The 16,765-nt window shown below is 37.0% G+C and overlaps 1 protein-coding gene across 1 annotated transcript in view; it reads right to left on the bottom strand.

The window, feature by feature from the left end:
• Positions 1–296: 296 nt before the first annotated feature.
• The window catches only part of LOC127437799 (transmembrane protein 263-B-like), a 44,038-nt gene continuing 27,569 nt past the window's right edge, over positions 297–16,765 (bottom strand). The window contains exon 3 of the mRNA XM_051692987.1: positions 297–2,592. Coding sequence (XP_051548947.1) covers positions 2,312–2,592 — 281 coding nt within the window. The 3' untranslated portion in view covers positions 297–2,311. The remainder of the gene's footprint in view (positions 2,593–16,765) is intronic.

Below are 16,765 nucleotides of genomic sequence, written 5' to 3'. Positions count from 1 at the left end.
TGTTGGAGCATTAATAAAATGATGCTTTTACCATGTGATCTGAATTATGTGGGTCACTTACTTTTTATAAACTGCTTATGTAATCCAGATCTGGTCTGCTAGTGCATTTAAATTTTACATCAATTATTGAAGCTGAAATTAATAATAGATCAATGGTATAGAAATATCTCCACACACCTATACGCCAGAGCCAGATTGAGATAATCTCTTCTATTTTTTTTCCATTCACATTGTTGCACATGAAAGAATCAAATAATGCATCAAATACAGAATGCAAAAAAACGCAAACGTTTCTAAAATACAGAATGCATTTATTTGTAGAATACAGCATCAATTTAGCAAAAATAGTTCTATTATAGACAAAATCAACTTGGTCTTAAAAGTCCAGTTTATAGTAACAGCGTCTTCAAGACATGGGTACCTACCAGAAAGTGTGTAGATAGCAAAAACAGGACACATAAACAGGAAAAAGCATAAATATGAAATACATTGTCACATTTAAGGTGAACAGCATGATGAACAGAGCAAAACTAGAGCTTCAAAGCATGCATTGCAACAGTATAATATGCCATATGAGGTTTCTGCATAAATAAAATTAGTCAAACATTTAAGCAATGAAAAAAGAGAAACAGAAACAAATGGAACAAATACTTGATTTGCACATTTCCAACTGTGATAGTTTTATGATGTAAACAGCAGTAAAATGGGGGCGGAAAATACATCTGTGATTATTTTGTACTGTTATGAAACACTAAACGCCCCACCGCGAGCTCTTACAACTCCTAGGACATTCAGGCACATATACGGCCAACAAAACAACATCTCAAATGAGCTACAAATGATGCTTTATAGAGATAGAGCAATACAAACTTCCTAAAAAGCTGTTTTAGATGTACTGAAGAAAACTGTTTCTGTAGTCAGGCTTGTCCCTGGATCTCTCAAGCATCCTTTTAGATTCAAATAATTTCTTTTCATAATTAAACTCCAGGCTCCCGTTTCCTAGAAACAGATTGAATTTTAATGTTTTAAACCATTGTCTTAGAAAATGGAGTGTTTACACTGGAAATTCACCATTAATGGTGCTAATGGAGAAAATGTAATCTATGCCAAGGAAATGGAACGTGTGAACTTAGACCACTTAGAGACTTCAGTACGCTTACCGTAACTGTGATTTAAATGATAACATGCAATCCTCTGCTAGGAACATAACATAGCTAAGTTGACTAATCAATGAACACATTTTGTGGTGCACTGAAATCTCTTTCAAAGTAACTCTATGGTCACTCATACACAGTTTATTTTGCATTGCGCCAACCCCAAATCAAAGAATATTTGAGTAAATCCCACATGATTACTTCACGTTATCTAGTATCACATTATTTAAATTAAAGAAAAAAATAAACTTTTTTGTTGGGCTTGAAAAAAGATCAAACTCACATTTTGCAGGAACCTGTTAAGTTTGCTTGAATTGACACTTTTTATACAGAAATCTCATTTTTAATTATTTTGTGTGTACATCATATGCCATTTTAAATTGATATTGCAGAAATTTAAATGTAACCAAGTATTAAGTCTGTTTCAGGTCAGAGAGAATTTGTCTGACTCTGAATCTATATACATTTTACTATTTATTTCATGGTTATGGAGGTGAAATGTACACTGGAAGTGGAAATTATTTTAGTTTCATGAGAATTGTTAAACAACATGTTTGATATCAGGTCAACTATCTTTGTCCTAAAACTTTTCCCCTGCACCGATAATACAGATAAACAATTCCGCCGACGCACAAACAATCAAAATACACAACACACATACAAACTAATTAGCAAACAAAAGGAATAATATCCCAATCGTCACATGTAACGTAGTAGTAGCTTTTTAATGTTGGTCAAAGTTATACTGATGTGAGACCAGTTTTGCAGTTCTTTACATTAAAAGGGATTGTTCAAACAAAAATGAAAATTCTGTCAACATTTACTGAACCCTCATGTGCCAAATTTGTATGATGTTCTTTCTTCCGTTGAACACAAAAGGAGACGTTGGACAGAATGTTAGGGACTTTTGTGTTCCATTTTAGAAAGATATTCATTCATTCAGGTTTGAAACAACATGAGGGAGGGTGAATATTGGTAAGAATTTTATTTTTGGATTAACTATCCCCTTTATTGTCAGATATCAATGTAAACCAGTTACTGTTTTTTTTTTCCACATGGTTTAAATGAACCTGCCACCTCTCCAAAACCACTGAAAGTGAGAACACACCACCCAGACAAGCACTGAATCAAACAAAGGGTGGGAGCGAGCAGCCATTCTAATCTGACTTGTCCTTTTTCTTTGGTGTAACTTTACCGGCCACGGCAGACCCCACTGCCCCGACCCCTCCCGTTACCACGGAGACACCGCCTTTGACCAATCCCACTCCAGCTGCGGGAACACTTGTCACAGCCGTCTTGGTCAGCTCAAAGCTCTTGCTGCCTACCCAGGCCACGCCTCCGAGGGTGGCACCCACTGCTCCTTTGGTGAAGTTGAACAGCCCACCAGTCATTCTCCAGAGAACGCCAGCTTCATTCTTGGGATGGTCCTTCTCCAAGTCTGGAAAAAGATGACATTTGACTTAACAGAAGTGTAAAGAGTGTGAACAATGCTGTAGAGTTTTTCAAAGTGATATATAGTCAATATTCCAACTCGTTGATATGTCTGCTAATAATCTGAAAAGACAAAGTATTAAACTGTACAACTTGTCCCACGCCATTTGTCCAATGGGCATGAATGATGATTACTTTTTTAACCATCCTAATATTTTCGCCAGGCTGACTAAATCTTTTCTTAAGAAAGAAACATCCTTTACGCCAGTGTTTCCCAACCTTTTTTCTGCCACGGCACACTTTGTACGACTAAAAAAAAACAAAAAACACATGGCACACCACTATCCCACATAACCATCTTCGAAAATTTTCCTTTTCAAGAACTTAGTAATGTTTAGTCGTAATGTTTGAAATTCGGCTATGCAAAAAACGCAAGCAACATAGGTACGCTGTATAATGAATTCACAGACAAGAGCGCTAATTGGGTAATGACATTTTTTTTGCGTCTTTTTCAATTTTTAGATTTGTTCTTGTAAATTAATTCTTGCAATGCCACAGTAAATAAATATTGCATTTTTTATTTATGTATTTATTTACCTATTTTACGGAAATAAAGTCGCACCGGTTCAAAATCACGTTGTTGAGAGAGAAAAAAAAAAACACATACACATAAGTCGCATCTTTGTATCCACATTTTTCCTGAATGCAAGCTTTATTTTGTGTGTTGTTGCGTTCCGAAATGTGTCAGACCGTAAGTATGCTAATCCAGACGTGTCTAGCAATGCAAGCTCTCTTTTGTGCCTTTTGAAATGAATCAGAGTGCAAGTACATGAATGCAGATGCTACTAGTTATGCTAAGCTTGATTTTGTTCATTGTGTTCCGAAATGTGTTAGATTACAAGTTCGTGAACGCAGATGCTTCTAGCTACGAAACCTCTATTTTGTGTTCTGTTGCGTTTTGAAATGTGTCAGACAGCAAGTATGCTAACGCAGACACTTCTAGCTACGTTAAGCTTGATTTTGTGCGTTGTTGCGCTCCGAAACGTGTTAAGACTACAAGTTCACGAAAGCAGACGCTTCTAGCTACACAATCTCTATTTCGTGTGTTGGTGCATTCCGAAATATGTCAGACCGCAAGTATGCTAACGCAGATGCTTCTAGCTACGCAAGCTCTCTTTCGTGCGTTCTGAAATGTATCAGACTGTAAGCACACAAAAGCAGATGCTTTTAGCTATGTAAGCTCGATTTTGTGCCTTGTTGCATTCCGAAATGTCAGACCACAAGTATGCTAACGTGAATGCTTCTAGCTACGCAAGCTCGATTTCGTGGAATGTTGCGTTCTAAAATGTTGCATCATCCTCAATGTTGTCACAAGGGGTGCTTGAAGACTTTTCATGTTTATCAGTATTATTGATTATCATCAGTATTTGTAATGATTTTGTAACATCACTGAATTTGCATTACATTATTCTACTCATCCTTTTACATCATGTGTCTTGTAAATTTAACTTACATGTGGCTGTAACAATGCAAAGTTATTATGTACTGCAAGTCTTACATAAGTTCTTTACATTACCTCATGGTAAACTTGGAACTTTCCATAGGCACATGTAGATCAAATTAAGGGGGGAGAGTGGGTTCTGCTTTAGACAAAGGAAGCCTATGTTTTAAAAAAAAAAAAAAAAAAATTATGGATTGACTTAAATACGCCCAATTTGATTATGCTCTTCAGAGAAAACCGCTCTTCAGAGAAAGATGAGAAAGATGGGAAAGGCAGAGAAGACCATCGCATAACACCATTATAATTAAAATTTTACTTTCTCTCCAATGTCTGATAACTAACCAAACTAATAAATGTACTATTTCTTGGCAAAGTAACTGGTGTTTGGCATTACGATCACTATCAGTGGCATCAGGCATCTGTCTCAGAACAATCAGGTAAGACTTTTTTGATAATTTTGAATAAGTCTGCTTGATAATAGTCAGTGATGAGATGTATTGTCTGAGAACTACTGTAAAGAACAGTGTTATCAATCAATACCAGTGGTGTCGCCAAGATTTAGTAAATGTCAGACATAGCTGAATTTAATTTCCTAAATTTAAGATCAATTTATTTTGGCTAATTTGAGTTGATTTGGCTAATTTAGGTTGATCTGGCTGGTTGAATTGATTTGATCAGTAAAACTCCAAAATATTTTATCTTAACTGTGAAATTGACCTCGGAAAAGAGGCGATTTTAAGCTACAAGGTTAAGAAGGTCAGGTGTCATGACCGGGAGACAAGAAATGGTTAGCTAGTCAAAAGGATACTAGGATTTCTTGATTATAGCAATTCAGTTGGTTTTAATGTATGTAGCATTCACTGTTTAGAGAAACAAGAGGAAAGGAGAAGAATAAAGAAAGAGATAAAAAAAAAAAAAAATCTTCTAATTTAAGTATTCATAAAAGGAACAAACTTGATGAGAAAGTTAAGGAGTGTGTAAAATCCCTGTTTTGTTAAGTTATCTGAGCAGAAAAGAGAGCCGTAAGAGAGGGAGAAGCCTCCTGAGAGTCCCCCCTCACTCTAAGACTTTTTTTTTATATCTAGCAGTTCTGTCTCGTTGTAATGTAAAACGGATGTTCTGTTAAAAAACATCTCAATAGAACAGCATAGTTAGAGAGAGTGAGACAACTTTCCCCACTCCTGCTACCTGGGTTAGGGGAGACACAGACCCCTTCCTTTGTACACACACACACGCACACACGCACGCACGCAGAGAGAAAAGTTTAGACTTTATTTCTCCCTCACTCCTTACACATACACACACACACACACTGACTGGACACATATTCCTTTCTATTACCCATATCCATACACACATATCCCCCTGCTGTTACACAAATGTTCCCCCCTATCTTATACAGAGATAAATTAAGATATAAGAATACTTACATACATACATATACACATCCCAGTTACACAATGGCTGAAAGTCAGACGATCACAAAAGAATGAGAAGACTCAAGCTGAGCTGTTGAAGAAAGGCTTGAAAATTAAACTATCCATTGATGACAGATCGATTGTTTTGAAAGACAAAATGACTCCATCAAGCTACAAGCATATCCTATATTCAAAGCTTACTGGATTTTGAAATGAGTAATTTGATGCCGCATTGATAGTTGTCCAGTTCCACTTGCTGAAACAACGAATCCTCAAATGAAAACTCATCACAAGTTGAATAAAATCATGTCAAATAAATGTCCAGAAGAAGAAAAGACAAACAGCAAGGACTAATTTGATCCAGATATTACAAACATAATAGAAGCTGAACGAAAATATCTACAAGCACCTGTCGACTCGGCGACGAAATTAATGCCACAACCTTACGAACTGATATACTCACAACTGCCTAAGCTGAGAGAAAATAGTTCCACAATGCCCTTTACAGAGCCTCACGTATTGGGTCCAAATGGAGCCACAGTTGATAACCTTTATGTTGCCTCCTCACAAGCAGCTCCAATAATCACAAAATCCAAATCTGTCCAACCAAACAGAGAAATGCGAAGATGTACACCAGCTCATGATCGTGATGAGACTGAGACTGATGAAATAGTCACAACAGACAAAGTTGGTCCTGATTCTTCTTCATCTACAACCAGAAGGGGAGAATAATATTGATTATCATCAGTATTTGTAATAATTTTGTAACATTATTGATCATTTGCATTACATTATTCTACTTATCCTTTTACATCATGTGTCTTATATGCATTCTTACACCCATGTGAAAGTTAAATTTATATATAAGTTATTCTATAAGTTATTATGTACTGTAAGTCTTACATAAGTTCTTTACATTACTTCATGGTAAACCTGGAATTTTTCATAGACACATGTAGATCAAATTGACACAGAGTGGGGTCTGCTTTAGACAAAGGAAGCCCATGTTGTTTTTTTCCTATGGATGGACTTAAATACACCCTATTTGAGTATGCTCTTCAGAGAAAGACTGCTCTTCAGAGAAAGATGAGAAAGAGAAAGATGCGAAAGCAGAAGACTATCACATAACACCATTATAATAAAAATGTCACTTCTATGTCTGATAGCTAAAACTAATAAATGTACTATTTCTAGGCAAAGTAACTGGTGTTTGGCTCTGTGATTTCACAATGGGGAAAATGACATACATTTTAAGTCTTCAACGCTTTAGCGGTCATTACTGTGAACTGTTGCTTCATGGTGAGTTCTCTCTTCCAAATCAACTACTGTCATGGCAGAGCAACAGTTTCAAGGCAATAGATTTACAGCAACTTACCTGAATAAATAACACATTCAAATTAAAGGTACAGACTTTTGAAGGTAACTATCACCCCCTTGAGCACTGAGGTTTGTTACTGCCACAGTAATGTAAAAATGCATGTTCAACTCAACCACATAATGGCAATACACTGGTCAAGAACTCACATCTGCGTATGCATTCTTGAATCAAGTTAGTTTTTGGTCTTACATTGAAAAGGGTATTAGGCTCTTTTGTCTTGGGCCAGTATGCAACCATTTAACAACCACAAAGCAATGCCTAGATAACCACGCTTTACACAGACAAGCTGTGTAAAGCGTGGTTATGTAACAATCCAGCTTGCTGAATTAGATTACTTTTGTGAAAAACAAAAACAAAAAGACACACAAACTGGACATCACTATGCAATATCTAGCAGATTCATTTTTTTTTCTTCTTTTTTACAGCAGTGCATTAGTAGGAAATGTAGTTATAAACTATAGAAATTTCCATTAATTTATTTATTTCTTCTTCTTTTTTTATTTTTTTTTCTTGATATTTCTAGGTGTTCAATGACCATTGGAAGCCTGCACCATTGGCATGTGTGGCAAAAAGTTAATGTTGGACCCTGCCTAAAGATCAAGAGATTCTAAGAATGTTTAATTTTTCACAGAGAATTCAAAGCAGAGTATTTCACACACACACACACACACACACACACACACACACACACACAAATCAAATAGATCTAAACACACAATCGGAGCCATGATACTGTTCCTGGATTTTTCTTTAGCCACAAAACATATTCAGGGATCAATCCAAGGCAAATAGAATTATGATCTCCACCATTCACTATTAACTTTCTCAACAGTGCAATTTTCCATTTAAGAGCAATTAATTTCTAAGGCCATAATTTTGAAATTGTGTGTTACAGGACACTCACAGACAAAAATAATAGTATTTACAGTATGTAGGTAGGCATGGATGGGACTGCTTCTCTAGATTTGCATCCCCCCCCTCTCTGCCTCCTAGAATAAGGCTGAAACAATCAATGTTGCCCACCGTAACGTACAAGTGCCCCACCAAAGACTGCATCCAAGTACAGGCCCTGTAAGTATTTCTCTGTGGCGTTTAGTGAGACTGAAAACTTCAAGGAACATTTTGAAATCAGCTCACATCTACAGTCCTGACACACTGAGTAATACACAGAGCAGATGTGTTCTGAAACACAAACACACACTGCAAATGGCATCATTTTTCCGCTTTGTTGTTCCACTGGCAGAAAACAAGACACTCTCTTTTCCTTCCGCCAGACAACTAGCATTTACACACCTGCAACACTCTGCAGACTGCAAACACAAATTATATCTTTTACATTCATTCAATACTATCAAGGACCACACGGTCGGGTTGCGCGATGAGCTCGTCCATGAATCGATGAGCCACAGAGAAGCCGCGTGAATGACAAGCAGCATCTTCAGATGAGTCCCGCGAGACGACACGTTGTTCATGCGTGCGAGCGGATGTGCGCACGCATAAACAACAACAGTCACATGCTGAGATAAACAGAAGCGACCTTGATGTGAAACATTTGTGGGATGCGACCAGAGAGGAGATGATCAGATTTAACTAAAACCTGCTTTTCCTTTCCTCACGGACTCTCGCAAATATCTAAATGTATCAATATGTAAAATACGTACATACAAAGCTACCAACACTGCACCTATACTGTGAGCTGCTTAGTCAGCATAGCCTTGAAACTGACCATTTGTTTTATGTTTAAATGTCTGATAACTGACATGGAAAAACAATTTTTTATTATTATTTAATTATTGCTTTTGGACAAAATATTAACTACATAATTAGATAATATTAATCCAAAATGTTTTAATTTTATCATAATTTACTAACCCTCATGTTGTTTGAAACTTCTATGAATATTACTTTGCTGTAGAATATCATGGCCCCTTTAAGTCATTATTTACTGATATTCTACCCATCCACAAAAGCTTTAAAACAGACTACAAAAGCTGTATGAACAACAAAAATGGGACGTCTACGCCATTGGTTCTTGTGTGTCTCGTGACCAAACGTCATTAACGTCAATGGGGCCATACTGGATTAGACCAACAGCAGAGTGGAATATTTTATTGAATAATAATTTTGTTCTATTCCTCACACAAAGCTATTGTATGGCTTCAGAAGACTTGGATCATAGTGCATAAGTCGTACAGACTGCTTGTAGGTTACTTTGCTGGAGCTTTTTCTATAATTTTGGAGTTTAACAGCCCAAGTCCCCTTTTACTTTCATAATATGGGAAAACTATCAGCCAAGATATTCTTAAAAATTCTCTTTTTTGTGTCTCTCAGAAGAAATGAAGTCATATATCTGGACAACTTCAAATCATGACACAGATCATGCCCTCTAGTCAATGCACAGCAGTATATAACAATCATGATAGGACAGAAGAACTTCAGCAGCAGAGGTGGTCAATGACAATTGTGGTAAAACAACCATCGCTGATTGTGTTGGTGGGTGGGAAACTTACACCTCCACAGATTCCCATCCACACATGCAATTAAGAACTAGCTACCAGCGTCTGGGCCTGGGGAGAGGTAATTACACTTTCCACGGCATCAAGCCTCAAAGCACAGTACTTTCAGAAATCATCCATTTGTACATTAAGCTTGAGTGAGCAAAAAAAATTTTTTTTGCATTGTTTCCAATGATTTATGCTAAAAGAATAAGAGGAGATGGGGGCCTGGATAGCTCAGTGGTAAAATACGCTGGCTTCCACCCCTGGAGTTCACTAGCTCGCTAGTTCGAATCCCAGGGCGTGCTGAGTGACTCCAGCCAGGTCTCCTAAGCAACCAAATAGGCCCGGTTGCTAGGGAGGGTAGAGTCACATGTGGTAAGCTCCTCGTGGTCGCTATAATGTGGTTTGTTCTCGGTGGGGCGCATGGTGAGTTGAGCGTTGTTGCCGTGGTGGATGGCGTGAAGCCTCCACACGCACTATGTCTCCGTGACAACGCGCTCAACAAGCCACATGATAAGATGCACGGGTTGATGGTCTCAGATGCGGGGGCAACTGGGATTCATCCTCCGCCACCCGGACTGAGGCGAATCACTACGCGACCACGAGGACTTAAAAGCACATTGGGAATTGGGCATTCCAAATTGGGAGAAAAAAGGGAAAAATCCAAAAAAAAAAAAAAAAAAGAATGAGGAGGATAGACACTACATCAAGGACAATGGCATTTAAAAAAAAAAAAAAAACGTTTTTTAAGACAAGTATCAGGGACTAAAACGGTTCAAGGAACAGAAATTGAAAATGAATGAAATTTTCTGAAGAAAATAACCGAAAACAGGAATAAAGTGATTTACAATTGTTGCGAAGTGAAAACGTTATTTTTAAATGCTGGTAATCGGTTATAACCGGTTAATTTCATTCTGATAATTTTTTCATGAAACCAAAAGCCAAAGGGTTTATAACACAGTAAATCTTTGGAACCACACCACTTCATGTGGCACGAAAAAAATGAAACGTGCTTTTATCCTGAAGGAAACCGTTGCACCACACATTTCTTTGCCTAATGGCCATTGTGGATGTAGCATTCTGTGAATGAAGACCTTTTTAACAACTATGTATAATTACTACATATACATGCACAGCTAATACAGATACAGTACAAGGAAAACATTATTAGAGGTAAAAATTAGTCTTCACTAATTATTGTTAGATATGATGCATTAATACAGATTTGATGCTACCGGGTTTTGACTGAGAAGCAGATCTGTAATTAAAATGTTACATAACTGTTAATTAACTGAATTCTTATGATTTCTATGCTGATAAATCCAGCACAAAGGGATAAAAATGTGCTTATTTTCACTTATTTTAAATGAGGCAAGTGGCTTATTTTGGGCTTGTTTTTCCAGACCAGGCTGCTCATTTCTCTTGCGAGGTCTGGCAAAACTGCAACTGGTATTTCACCCACCCCTTAGCTCAGAGTACTGACATTTTAAATAGAACATTATTAACCGTTCTTTTATTTTGGTCTAGCCGGTTACCATTTGGAAAGGAGGCTGTGAAACTTTTGAACCAGAACGAAAAAATACTGTTTTTGCTCAGAACAAACCAAAATGAAAAACATTTAGTTTTTTTGTCCCCGAGCACACTTTAGGCCTTATTTATAGAACACATTTCTGTGTGAATTGTTCGTAAATCTATTCTTATGTACATTTTCACATTCATGACAAGCAATTTCTGTGTAAATCTTACATAATTCCATTCTTACATTTCATTCATATCACATCACTTTATGCTGTGATATGGTATACATTTTTAGCAAATTCATTCTTATGTAAATTGTCACATTCATGACAAGCAATTTCTGTATAAACCGTATGCAAATCTATTCTTACATAAACTGTCACATTCATATCATAGCAATTTCAGCATAAATTGTTTGCAAATTAATTCTTACGTAATATGTTGCATATAAAAGGCAACTGTTCACAAGAATAGTTTTACATACGATTCACACAGTAATTTGTTCTGCTCGCATTTCATGAATGAGACTCTTACTGTGCGGACTGTGAGAGAAAATCTGCAGAATAGATTTAAGTTTAATGAATATTCCAGGTTCAATACAAGTTAAGCTCAGTAGACTGCATTTGTGGCATAATGTTTATTACCAGAAAAATGTATTAAGACTCAGCCCTGCTTTTCTTAAAAAAACAAAAAAACAAAAACAAATCTGGGATACAGTAAGGCACACACAATTAAAGTGAACGGGGCCAATCGATAAACATTAAAATACTCGCCATTTCAAAAGTATCGCCACAAGAGGTAAATAATATGCGTGTTAAATGTGCTGTTAGTGATTTTAGCTGCTCTGGACATTCCACCAGACTAGCCACTGCTAAAGCCACGCCCCCTCTTTTCATATCCCCACACTCCAAAGACATGTGTGCGCACAGAGACAAACATACTAGAGACTGCTGTGTTGGAGCAGATGGAGGGGGGAGGGTCTTCCTGAGCATTTCACCTGTCGACCCTGAGCATTTCGCGGGAGCAGGTGCATCGGCACTTATATGAGCATACTGTATATGGGCTGCCCTGTGAACGCACACAATGATTGGCAGGCAGAAAGTCTTCTTATTGGCTAAACAAACAATCTGCCCACAGACATCTTTTACTTTTAAAGTTTACAGAGCCTAGGGCTGTTAAAGATGCTTTTACATATGTCATTAGGGGTGGGTAAAAATATGAATCTTCCGATGCATCACAATCCTGATCTGAACGATCGCGATATAAATTATTAAATTCTCAGATCGATTCAAGTAAAGAACATGCACATGTGACTAAATTTTGCACTTTCGAGCTGCCAAAGCTGGCGTCCGCCACTTGATGTGCTCTAAATACATTTGCGCAGTGCAGTTGAACCCTGGTTTTCACATGAGTGTGGCACGAGACATCACAGAAGCTTGCGCAAGTGATGCACTCTGCTCTATTCTATTGTAATTTTGGAGCGTGCGCTTCAACCGGGCTTTCCTCGCTATCAGCGCTCCAGAGATGGGATAGTGCAGAGCTGATCACTTGATATCACTGCGGCTTCCCTTGATGATCACAAGGCTTACCTTGATATCGTGGTGCAGATTTCAAAACTTAAGACCCATTTGCATTCTGAAAATGTCTAGTTTAAAGTGCTATCGAGGAAGTCAAACCTTTCAAACAGCTGGACAGCCCCGATATTCTCTTCAGTACTAACACTCTGCAAGTGCCAAAATAAAGTTTTTTTTTAAATTACACATCATCACCTTTGCTTACATTTATCAAAATTTGTCACACTGTGGTATTTTGACAGGTATGATAGTTTTAAATAAATTATTATACATTTACAAAAAACAATCAATTTACATTGATCTTACCACAGTATTGATTACTACACCTAAATCATTAGGGGCCTGATGGAAGAAAAATTATATCTCTTATGGAGTGGAAAACAAACCTTTTTACTAGCAGACTCAGTCCCAACTCAGTAAAGTGCTCCACTCATGGGTACAGTCAGAATATAATAACTGGCCAATTACATAAATATGGTGTTAATTAAATTTAGTCACAAAGTAAAAATTAATGTAAAAATTTCAGTGTTGAATTCAAAATGTTCCAGACGCTAAAATTATGTAAATAGTATAAACTATGCATGTAACCAATAAACATGTAACAATATCTACAATTTATCATATATTACTGTATATTAAGAAATCATATTTATTGATGGAATACATGGAATTTGTGATTTTCGCCCCTCTTCTCCCCAATTTGGGAGACCAAGCGCGTGTGGAGGCTCACACTATTCTCCGCGGCATCCACGCACAACTCACCACGCACCCCACCGATAGCAAGAACCACATTATAGCGACCGCGAGGAGGTTAACCCAACGTGACTCTACCCACCCTAGCAACCGGGCCAATTGGTTGCTTAGGAAGCCTGACTGGAGTCACTCAGCACGCCCTGTATTCAAACTTGCGACTCAAGGTGTGGTATTTGTGCATTTTTAAAACGATGAAATGTTACCAAAATGGTGAAAAACTAATGATGAAGTCTACAAAATTAATAATTTCATAATGTACGATGTTAGAAGGTCCCCTGTATAATTAACAGCATTAGTTGAGAGAGAATTTCTTTAATATGACAGCAAAATGGACATTGTAACTGAAATAAACCGATCAGCCACAACATTAAAACCACCTGCCTAATATTGTGTAGGTCCCCCTCGTGCCGCCACAACAGCGCCAACCCGTATCTCAGAATAGCATTCTGAGATGCTATTTTTCTCACCACAATTGTACAGAGCGATTATCTGAGTTACCGTAGACTTTGTCAGTTCAAACCAGTCTGGTCATTCTCTGTTGACCTCTCTCATCTACAAGGCATTTCCATCCACAGAACCGATGCTCACTGGATGTTCTGTTTTTGGCACCATTCAGAGTAAATTCTAGAGACTGTTGTGCGTGAAAATCCCAGGAGATCAGCAGTTATAGAAATACTCAAACCAGCCCATCTGGCACCAACAATCATCCATGCGATTATCTAATCAGCCTATCATGTGGCAGCAGTGCAGTGCATAAAATCATGCAGATATGGGTCATGAGCTTCAGTTAATGTTCACATCAACCATCAGAATGGGGTAAAAATGTGATCTCAGTAATTTGGAGTGTGGCATGATTGTTGGTTCCAGATGGGCAGGTTTGAGTATTTCTGTAACTGCTGATCTCCTGGGATTTTCACGCACAACAGTCAAAAACAAAAAACATCCAGTGAGCATCAGTTCTGTGGATGGAAACGCCTTGTAGATGAGAGAGGTCAACAGAGAATGGCCAGACTAGTTCGAACTGACAAAGTCTATGGTAACTTAGATAACCACTCTGTACAATTGTGGTGAGAAGAATAGTATCTCAGAATGCTATTCTGAGATGCAGGTTTGTGCTGTTTTGGTGGCAGAAGGGGGACCAACACAATATTAAGCAGGTGGTTTTAATGTTGTGGCTGATCGGTGTACACCCATATGAATCGATATCCTATTGAATCAAATCGAAATCCAATCGAGAGCTTGTGAATCGGGATCGAATTGAATCGGGAAATCTATCAATACCCAGCTCTATATTTCATAGCACCTATTTCAGTGATATCTGACATGTAACAGTGTCATTCATTTTTTTTATTTTTATAAAACTTGTATTAAACCTTACAGCACCATTAACATTATTTTAGTGTGATTAAAATCAATTACAAACCTTTTCTGTGTAAATTTATATCCAATTTTACAACTTTGTTGCCATGATGATGTATCACTGAAAATCCTGTAATTCCACAAAAATGATTTAAACAACTCTGCAGCTCAAATAATACACAAGTTTTAACAGAAGAATAAATGCAAGGGCTTTTGTAAAATTATGTATGCTTCACATTTCTGCTTTTAAACCCTTTAAAAAAATTGTCCCATTCACTTCCATTGTAAGTGCCTCATTGTAACCTCGATTTTTCTTGAGTCGAAATTCATTTTTGTGGTAACATTTATGCATTTGGCAGACGCTTTTATCCAAAGCGACTTACAGTGTACTTATTACAGGGACAATCCCCCTGGAGCAACCTGGAGTTAAGTACCTTGCTCAAGGACACAATGGTGGTGGCTGTGGGGATCGAACCAGCAACCTTCCAATTACCAGTTATGTGCTTTAGCCCACTACGCCGCCACCACTCACAACACAACATAATGCCACAAATGCCGTTGATTGAGCTTTCCTTGTATTGAACCTGGAACATTCCTTTAAATGCAAAACATGTTAAACTTTGAAAGTACTAGGCTCTTAAAGGTAGCTAAAGGCATTATGAAACTAGCTCAAAAATATTTAAAACGAACACACAAGGATTGGAGACATGTAGAATTTGGTGAATGATGGGTGTCATTCAATGCAAGCATAATGACAAAGTCAGCGATAACCACCAAGTCAAAATTACTGTTAATTCAACAAACAGAAAGTTCCACTGAACAACAGGATGTAAATATGGAACTTCTTATTTGTTCAAGGGTATTTGGGTAACAAATGAAAAACAATTATTAGTCTATAATTTGGAGGCCACATGCAAATAACTAAGGCAAACTAAGGCAATCAGCATTGTTATCAATAGCAACATGATGTATAAATATCTGAAAATTCTGGCAATGTCTATCTAGCACACAAATGGTTGTTTAGAATAGGATATGGCATAAGCCATCACCACACCTTATAGCCAAATAATAGCGCAACTATTAATCACTCACAACATGCAAATAACCTGCAAACAGCATGTAAAAGCCCTCTGTTTTTTATTGTGTAACATTAATATGGCTAATATTAATCACAAACACACAACGACAAATGCATGTGTACATCTTTAAAATAATTTATGATTTATGTTGTGCACAGGAAGGAAGTCTATTCTGAATTTTGCTCTTCCCAAATCTGTTTTAACCAATTACTGGCCAGGAAGAACAGAAAAATTCTGCTGGTAGTATCTCATTGGAGAGAGAGAAAAAGTTTGTATTTGGGTTGTGGTATGCACAGAGCATTAGGAGGAGTCATTTCAACTGTTCAAATGACTAAACATATGGCCAACAAATTAGTGTGGTACTACTAAGTTTAGCTCTACTGTCACATGCTGTCAATTACTACAAGCAAATTTATCATTTTGACTCGTCCCTCAGTTTAATGTCCAGGTCATACATCACCTCCAAAAACAAAATAACTAATTAATGTAAAAAAACAGAAAAAAAAAAAAACATTATATTTTGCATAAAGACAACAAAGAATAATGAAGCCTATTATTACAATTAAGCACATGTTTTGGCTTAATCTGAAAGATATCTCTTTTACTGTGATGCAGTAATATCAATCATCCTTTAGAAACAATGGTCTTTAAATAAAATCAGCATAAATTAAATTCAGTACAACATCAAATACTACCATGATGTGTATACTTTTTTTATACATTTTTTTAAACTAATATGTTATGTTTAGCAGAGGTGGTGCTTAACGGGGTGCATCATTTTCATTCAAATAATGCAAAAACAAACAAACAAAAATCTTTACAGTCCTAGGCTTAATTTTCTTCATTCAAAATATAATTTCCTATTCTTTCTTTTTTTTTTGGTAATGAGTCTACAGGACAAGGAAAACTGTGTAAGTGAAATAAATGTTTATATAGGCCTAAATTTTTATTTTTATTTAAGCACTTTCTCTGTAAAAACTGTGTGAATGATTGAGCTGTAAATTTGTCTAAATCATCCTTTTAAGAGATGTCACAACTACGAGGCTGGCGAATGAACTGCTATGCAAAATCAATGCAGTTCCAATGGATTGAATGTGCTCCA

Source organism: Myxocyprinus asiaticus, chromosome 48, assembly GCF_019703515.2.
Source record: "Myxocyprinus asiaticus isolate MX2 ecotype Aquarium Trade chromosome 48, UBuf_Myxa_2, whole genome shotgun sequence".
NCBI classification, from domain to species: Eukaryota; Metazoa; Chordata; class Actinopteri; order Cypriniformes; family Catostomidae; genus Myxocyprinus; species Myxocyprinus asiaticus.
This window is presented reverse-complemented; position numbering and strand designations above follow the sequence as displayed.